Here is a 9656-nt window from a genome sequence, read left to right as displayed (position 1 = left end):
GTGTGTGTGTGCTGTCAGTTAAATGCGTTATTAACAACGTTAACACAAACCCATTTTAACGTTGTCAATTTTTATATCAAAAGATTAACATTCTTTTCAAACTTTATAGTTTTTTTACACATGCTGTTGCAACAACAAGTAACGTTAGAAAAACTACAACACCACACCGGATCTAGCTAGACCGGAAACAAAACAACAGGCACGCCACACAATTGTTTGGGCTTGCGAGCCGGCCAAAGAGTATTAACGTTACCTTTTGAGCGGATGGCGAGCGCGAGACGCTGAAATTGATGCCAATAAGATTCTGAATGGAAAGTTTACTTTTTAAAAATTTCCAAATGGTTCCATTGACAAGACCAAAGTGATCTGTGTGTTTTGTTGTTGTGAACTGAGCTTTCATCGCAGCAGGTCCAGTCTGAAATACCACTTGATGGCCAAGCACACAGCTGATGCCAATTCTCCGCCCCTTCGTCAAAGTATTTTTTTCACCCTTTTATTGGTGGACACTGTTACATAGTATGAGAGATTTGCTTCAAGTGTGAATGACTGCTCCAAGTGAGAATGTTACGTGTGAAACTTAACACTACATTAGGCCATATGCCAATGTTTTTATTTTCAATAAAAAAACATTTGCACAAAACGAGCCGATCCCCTAACAGCATTAAAGTGAGAAAAAAATAATGGGACAAAAAAGAAATCAAGGGACATTTAGAATAGATAAAAAAAATGTGCAAAGTTAACTGTGACATTAATGCAATTAATTGCAATAAAATATTTAAATTAAATAATTGTTGGACAGCACTAACATACATATATTCACACTTTTTTCTGTTGTTGATGTGTCTGTTACATTCCAAAACCAATTTAAAAACAAACAAAGCCTACTATACACTAGAACATCTCTAAAAATACTTTTAAAAAATGTAAACAGTCCCTCCAGGTTTTTGCAACGTCGCAATCCCTAACAATCCACACAAATACCAATCTCAGTGAATTCAACCACACAATTTTGTCCAATTACGGTCACTTTAGCGCAAATTTGACTAATCACCAGAGCTACCCGTGACTTCCACCAATCACAGCAATACCCTGTGCCAGACTTTTGCGTCAGTATCTAACACTAAGAGCAACTGACCAAGCGCCAGTATTTGACAAGTTGAGTGAGAACTGGTTAACATACGTCTCCAAATTAATTTCCTTGCTTCTGGTATGAAGATGAGACATTTGTGACTCGAACATGTCACATTTATCAACAAAACGTACAGCAAAAGACAGAACAAAATATTTCAGACCGTCCTGCCAACCCACATTTTGACAACTACACACACACACACACACATACACACACACACACACTCGGAAGATGCAAGAGAAACAGGAGTTGAGACCCTAATAAGACGAGGACTTTGAGTTTAGGACAGCCACGCTCATTAAAGTTAAAGGCCAATAAGTACTTCTTGAATGTGTATCCTAGACAAGGATGGAATATTAACTTTTTTGCAGTGTGAACTTCAACCAGTCACTGACAGATATTTGATTTAATCAATACTAAATAATTATTTAGTGTCTTAAATCCCCGTTTTATTGACTGCTAAAAAAAATTAGATGGGACTATAATTTACAAAATGAACATATTGCTGTATCAAGGAGGACTTGAAAGTAGATTTCATACGTCTTTGTGCCACCAGTGGAGTCACCATCTGCTGGAAATGAGATAGAATGCAGATTTAAGGCACTACCCCATTGTCTTCACTTTTCAGGCGGGAATCTTCGTCCAATATTTCAATATGGTTTTTACCAAAGTTAGTTGCTTCTGCAGTTGCTTAGTTCTTGTGGAGTCAACGAGTGGAAATACGGACAGCGCCACTCTGCCATTTGCAACCCACTTTGTGGTTAGAGGGTGTATTATTCCTATATTATATATCCTGTCAACAGAATGCTGCCACCTACGGCTCACAATTAACAAATGCAGCCCACATCTAATCCCCCATTCACCGTTGTCACGGTAATGCTTTTCAGTGACAACAAGGGTGTCAAATGGATCCAGTAATATCTTTAAAGGCACTGCAATAGCTGGAAAATCACTAATTGACAGCTTCAGTCATGTTAATGAGAGAAATCTCTCCTCTTTGGGAAAGTAATAACAATACAGGAAGTACTGAAATGGGAATCATGCTGGATTTTTATATCACACCAATAACAATAAATAACATCCTTGATGTTCTTTGAAACAATCAACCTTACATCACGCTCAAATGACCAAAGAGACTATGAAGCATTTATTATGATATATAGTGCTAAGAAAACATTAATAACTAGTATTCTTTATTTGACTATTTATTAATCGCAGACTTCTTTAAACCAAAAGTGCCATACATTTTTGGGATTTTGCCTCTCAGATGTAAAGACTTCGTGCTTTTCTCTGTTTTATATCATTGGAAATGTCTTGGGCTTTTGGACTGTTGGTTGGACAAAATGAGCAATGTTAAAATTCAAGCTTGGGCTGAGAGAAATTGAAATTGATTATGAAAATAATCCACAGGTTTATTGATAATAGGAATATTAATTAGCTGCAGGCATTATGGTATATCTTTAAAAAAAAAAAAGCTGTGATAACCATTGTCTTGAGATGAAGTCAACACTAATTGTCTAGAAGCATTTCACTCAGGTTTTTATTTTTTACATAGAAGTCCAATGTTAACATGCCCAAATGTAAATGTCCTTAACTTTGGTTGTGATCCCTATTTTTATTTGGTTTCAAATTCAGTTACAAAATCAGTTATACAATAATATCTGTGAATACAGTAAGAAGATAGGACTTAAATATGTTATCTATGTATAATGCAACATTTTCATTCAATTCACTTTGCTACATTTCACTAATTCTAGACATTTTTACAACAGAATGTTTTTTCCAAAAATAATTTTAAATTAAACGACACACACTGTAACATCAATAACATGTAAGTATTTAGATCTATGTTGATTCAAAAACCCTTACTATAAATTTAAATCAAAAATTTACAATTTATTTTATTACAGCAAACATCAATTCAGTCCAGCTTGTTTCCTTTCAAATCCTGTTTGTAAATATGTTAGTAATACTTCACCCCTTACCTTCAGTTTTGATTGAAACTCCCTGGATTTTCTTCTAGCTAAAACTTGGATATGACTGGATACCTGGAGAGAGAAACAGAAAAGAGAGGAGAAAGGACCAAACAGTTAGTTGCCATGGTTATGAAAGGACTATTGACACACAGAAAGGGTGCACACACACACACACACACACACACACACACACACACACACACACACACACACACACACACACACACACACACACACACACACACACACACACACACACACACACACACACACACACACACACACACACACACAGAGCTCCACTGACAACAGTGAAAAGACCCATCTTTGCACATCTTTTGAGAGAGCAAAAAGACACCTGGAACCACAGGCCAAGAGCTGAGATACTAATATCTTATTTCCACTGCATGGTACAGAAAGGCTCAAATTAACTCGACACACTCGATTTTGGTTTTCCATTAGCAAAAGTTGTGGATAGTACCTGGTAGTAGATAGTAGGGCATGATTGGAGTGTGCACACTCTCATTATTACCTGTTTCCTTGTCCGCGTCTTGCCTGTTCGTAGCTTGATGTATCTGGCTATCAGCTCATTTCGACCTGGAGGGAAAAGACACAGAACATTCTGGTAAAACATTAGACTCTTTAGAGATTCTGCAATAATGCCGTAAAAAAGATCTGCCATTATGCAGGCTTACATTTTTTACACTGAAACAAACACCTGCATAATGCAGCCCTAGTGTGTAATTTTAGATAGCACGCCAGCATTCCGAAAGCAAAATAGGGGTGTGTGTGTGTGTGTGTAGTCCCACCATGCTAGCTGTTCTTTTTACACAGACGTTGATTCGGCTCTGTTACTACTTCTGCTTTTGGCCTAACAGCAAATCAACTCTGTCCCCTGAATCCACACAACATTACCAACTTGAATAGGCTGCATGAAAATGGCTATTGACACAATCAGATAGACAGCCACACAAGTTAAACCCTATTTAAACTATTTTTCCTTCCCACAATCCAAAATCATATGACCCAAACAACTTTGTGCCTGATTTAGCACTATCGACCCAGCAACCCTGTGAAGTGCATTTTCACATAGTAGCCCTTTAATCACTGATACCCCTGTTGACAGACATGCTCGCACACGCACGCACGAACACAAGCACACACACACACACACACACACACACACACACACACACACACAAGCACACACACTTACGCACACACATGTCCCAACAATACAGGTATTCATGGTGACCGGCCGTCCCTTGATTAAAGGAACCAGCAGGACAGCTGTACCCATGCACGAACGCGCACAGACACGCGCTTACAATGCTGAATAATTCAACCCATTCAATAGGGAGCATAGCGGCTCAGCATGACCTGGCTAGTATAGATTAGTGGGGGAGGGAGACAGAGAGAGAAAAGGAGCAGAAAACCACAGCGTTACAGCGTATCCAGAAAACCTGTAAAGAAGAAGAAGTGTTTGTGTTCATATGTTAGAGCTGCACAATCCATTGAATATTAATTCCCAATCACGGTTTTGGCTTCTTGCAATTAAATTAATGACCAGGCCACCACAGCATAACCAATCAGACATCCACACACAGACTGCTGGACTCAGCCAAATATTTCTCTGGTGGAGAAAGAGATAGACGGGATAGCCAGGAATGTTTACACTGTATATATTAATTTATTATTTTAATTATTATTTATAAATTAGCCTATCGGCTAAAGCACCAGCTTAATGTTACCGAACACAAGGATGAATTTCAGCTTGCATGGACTTTTGTAGGCTTAACATTGTTGAAACACAGCAGCTAATATTATTAGTGAGGGCAACAAGTTGCTGTAGAGTTGTCACTGCACTGCATCTATGCCATAATCGTCCAGCCCTATTATATATAAACACATTAGTTAGCCTCCAAAGTCTGACCAGGTTACAACTTCAGCAAAATTCTAAGACGTAATTTATTTTTCCATCTAATAAAATGATGTGTTAAATGGAGCTTAGCAAAAATTCTTGCAGGAAGACTTCTGAACTTATCAGTTTCTCTCTCTTCAGAACAAAAAACTTTTAGAGGCGTTTACTTATATTTTAAACAATCAGAAACAGCCTTGTTCCCCCTCAAAATTCAAAGACATTTATTTTTCATTTTCTGAAATTATGTGTTACATGGAGCTTAGGATAAATTCTTGCAGGAAGACTTCTAAACTAAATCACATTCTCTCTCTTCTAAACTGAACAGCTGTTCACTTACATTTTAACCAATCAGAAACAGCCTTGAATTTAACGAGCCAATCACAGCATGACTTTCCTGTTTTAAACCGGTTTCTCTGCTGCTCAGTTGTCTTTCCAGGCTAAGAGCACAACCCTCCTCCTCCCCTTGCACCTCCAGTCTTCATCACACATAGATTATGGGTCCTCTTCCGGCATGACTGTCATCGGCTCCTCGAATCGGTCTTCAAGTTCTTCACACCACCGTCTAGTGTCTAGACTGCATCAGGAGATCAGCTTCTGACTTTCTAACCCCCTAAATATATATATAATTTCATAATGATGGAGTTTAATCTCAAAAGACTGTACATGTCATATCATGCATTCATACAATAAATCTTTGCATAAGTGCAACAAAGTCTCTCCTGACTAAAATATATATTTTTTAATTTGTTATCAAGCATGTCTGGTGCTCTGTGGCTTAGTTTGGCTTGTCTCCTGGTCAGTTTTCTGTTCCGACCAAGTGGAAAACCAATATCAGGCCAGCTGGCCAAATGATGGTCAAGATCAGCACAAAGCCAAACCTCTCTACACACTACCCTGGCTCACAACAATAGCCCTAACTAAATAGCAGATGGTGTGTGTGTGTGTGTGTGTGTGTGTGTGTGTGTGTGTGTGTGTGTGTGTGTGTGTGTGTGTGTGTGTGTGTCTTCTGACCAATCCCATTCTCTCTGGGTTAGGGAGCTTAGACTGATAACATCTACAGCTACCCATTCAGGTGTTTTCCTTCTAGCAGACAAAAAAGCTGCAGCTGACAACAGCACTCACGCAAAAACACACATGGACGCACACCACTGCCAACACACTCACACTCCTGGCTGCTGAGGCTGACATATGACTCCAGAGGGGCCAGCTGGTCTTTCTAGGAGGCTTAACGGTGAATTATCATCCTTCACTAACCCTGCGGCACACACCCTTACCCTCCCTCTTTCTCAAAAACCTTTTACACACACACACACACACACACACACACACACACACACACACACACACACACACACACACACACACACACACACACACACACACACACACACACACACACACACACACACACACACACACACACACACACACACACACACACACACACACACGGCTCTGGCTGCTGCCCTTCTCCCCTCCTCTGGCCCTCTTGTAGTAAATGGGCTTCCCTTCTGCTCCCTCCCTCTTCCTCTCTCTGTCGCTCTCTTTCTTGCTTTCTCCCTCTACTTGGCCTGTGAAAGACTTCAAGGCCAAAGTCAGATGTTCATTAACTGTGACAAACAGAAGCAACCCCCGCCTTCATCTCCAGGCTGAAGCCACCCTGTGCAAGCAGATATAAAAGGAAGACGATACATTTGAAAACACACAAGAAACAAGAAGCAGAGCTATATATGGATCAAATCTAAAATTGACTGAATCTACCTCAAGTGAGTTGATGAGGAGGGCATTCCCAAATTCAGATAAAGTGATTGAAATACAATACTTTCCACAAGGTCGCAACCATGTAAACACCACACTAGAAACAAAATATTGACTAATTTGTCATTGAGAGAGCAGAGAAATACCTGTGAGAACGAATACATTTTCTATCAAATGCTGTGCTTACTGCAGTAGTTTACCACAGCTTAAGGCTGCAGCTGAGTAGGGTACATTGTTGTGCACCCTCGGAAGACCTGAAAGACCAAAGGGGCTAACGCCGAGCTGAAGTTTGTGCTTGTTACGACATCCAAAGAACACTTTAAGTGTTTTTAAGTGACAAGCCTAATTTGTTGGTAAAGTGCTGCACCTCGCAGAGACACCCTGTCAATTATACAGCATTCAGCAATGAGACAGCATTTGTGGATAAATTTAAGTTTCTCGAGGTGTCAGTCTTGATGTTTTTTTAGGCACAATGGCTCCATCATTGCTCCTGTTAACCAGAGTTAATTTTTTTCACAAAGAAGCTTGTTGTCCTTTAAACAGTAAATTGACCCTGGACATGCTTGCTGGATGACATCACCTGCAGGGTTAAACAAGTGGTGACATCACATAAGGCCAAAGCTCAGCAGATCTTAATCTCTCTCTCTCTCTCTCTCTCTCTCTCTAAAAGTCAAATCAAACAACGTGCATGAAATCAAATGTGAGCCGGTCCCATTCTGTGTGCATCATGAGCCGAAAATAAGAACGCACTGGTTGCTGTTTCATAATTCTGGTTTGCAGAGATGTCTTAGTATTAATTAAACTCCCCTGGTCTCTATGCCAAACACTGTATCCCTTCTCGCCCTTTTCTCCTTTCCTGCGCTGGCTTTGAAACCAGACACTCAATTTGGCAACAGCGATAAACAAGTCAACAACTAGGACACAGAGTCAAAAGGGTAAACAAATAGCACTGAACATGACACTAAGGCAGATAACAGAGTGAGACTGATTGATTTTTGGCTGATCAATAATACAAAAGGAGCTTTTGTGGCCAAAAGTATGTGGATAGTAGGTGTCTATAAAATACTGTTAAGTACTTTGGGTCTGGATTGTTTGTTTGGATTTCGATGAGACTGGTGAACAAGCTTTATTTTTATGAAACGTCCGATGAACTTAATGTTATTACCCTCCCTGCGCAACCTATAACCTTGTTCATTAGATATTATGAAAAGATAAATGAATTTGTTTGTTTGTTTGCCAAACTTGTGGTTGTCGAGACACTTGAGAGTATCCATACAAAAACAATAGTCTCCTCGCAGTTTCAGTGCCAGGGACAGTTGGGCCTTTGCTGGCCTGCCAACTTGGAATTTGTTCCCAAACCGGAGCACCTCTTGTACTTGCAGCTTGGGGTGGTGTCTACACCAAGGTCCTCTACTTTTCACCAGGGTCCAATGCTCTATAGAGGGAGTGGAGCAGACCTGGTTCTTGGGTTTTGCCCTAAGGTAAGATGGCAGTTTGCACACACAGTCTTCAGCAGGACTGTATGTAAAGTCACTGCTTTTTTAATTATTGCTGTTTGGATTTTAGGAGTGTGTCATAACAATGGGATAAAAGTCAATTTCAGACAGAGCAGGAGGTTACACTACACAAGTAGTGTGTGTTTAAATTCATCAAGGGCCAGAGGCAAGACTTCAAGTGTGTGTGGGAAAAATAGCTAATATCTGGGATTTAATTTGATACACAAAGCCTAGAACTCAAGCAGAATCAAGGAAATCACTAAAGTGCACTTTGGGGGGAGAGAGAGAGAGAGAGAGAGAGAGAGAGAGAGAGAGAGAGAGAGAGAGAGAGAGAGAGAGCGTGCAAGAGGCGCAGCTAGAGGACCATCTGTTCATCATACATCATTCTCAGACGCGCACACATACACATAATGCCCCCTTTTTATTTATTTTTTTACAATTTCTCTCTTTCCTGTCTCTGACACTTGAGGTCCAATGAGACAGCCCTCACACACAGCCATCTACCTAGTAATTCTTAATCTGACAACACTACAGCGAACATATGAACAACTCGCCCAAACATGTGTTTATAACGCTTTGCACTGTGCTGTATTATACAAAATATTTACAATCTTTAAATATGGTGCATCACTATATTAAACACACAATTATGTGTCCTCCAGTACTTATTCCAAATCTGGCTCCTTCTGTATAAAAGATTAGCAACTAGGGATATTTTAAAAACATTCTGTATAGTAGCCTTCATCGCACTTGGTTCTTTAATAATTTATTGATCCATAGAAAATGAATCATACTATTAATTCAGGACTCTTTGAGAGTCACACACTCGTTGCCTGACTCTGAGTCACTCACCAGGCTGTATTCTGAACCCTCTACTACATACTACTGATGAAAGCAGTATGCAGTGTTCGACAGAAGTATGCAGTATGAAACTTTTGCAGTTTGCTAGGCCAGGCCTTTAAACAAGCTCTTAAAAGATTGGATAAAAAACTCATGTCACCATTGCAATTTAAAAATACAACTTATTGATCTTTGAATTTTTGTTTATAAAACATGTTTGCTTACTTTATAAGAAACTGCATAGTTGAGCTCCCCCACCCCTTAAACAAATGATCATAACATCTATGCAATGTTTGTAACGTATCCAATGTTTTTTGTATAATGTAATACAGTATGTGCATTGTATACACGCCCAGGGACAACATATCAAACAGCCTTTAATGGATAGAACAGCTAGATATGAAAGTGGAGAGAGAAAGGGGAAAAAACCTGCAGTAAGTTATCCCAGGTCATATTCAAACCTTGGACCTTCTGAGTTACGGCATACACATTTTTCTATCTATATATATATATATATATATATATATATATAT

The 9656-nt window shown here is 39.5% G+C and overlaps 1 protein-coding gene across 1 annotated transcript in view; it reads right to left on the bottom strand.

Moving 5' to 3' along the window:
• Nucleotides 1-9656, bottom strand: part of LOC116686711 (transcriptional enhancer factor TEF-1) — a 163561-nt gene that overhangs the window by 68789 nt on the left and 85116 nt on the right. The window contains exons 3-4 of the mRNA XM_032511735.1: nt 3641-3705; nt 3118-3180 (exon numbers count right to left, since the gene is read on the bottom strand). Of these exons, the coding sequence (XP_032367626.1) occupies nt 3118-3180; nt 3641-3705 (128 nt within the window). The remainder of the gene's footprint in view (nt 1-3117; nt 3181-3640; nt 3706-9656) is intronic.

Source organism: Etheostoma spectabile, unplaced genomic scaffold, assembly GCF_008692095.1.
Source record: "Etheostoma spectabile isolate EspeVRDwgs_2016 unplaced genomic scaffold, UIUC_Espe_1.0 scaffold456, whole genome shotgun sequence".
Classification (NCBI taxonomy): Eukaryota; Metazoa; Chordata; class Actinopteri; order Perciformes; family Percidae; genus Etheostoma; species Etheostoma spectabile.
This window is presented reverse-complemented; position numbering and strand designations above follow the sequence as displayed.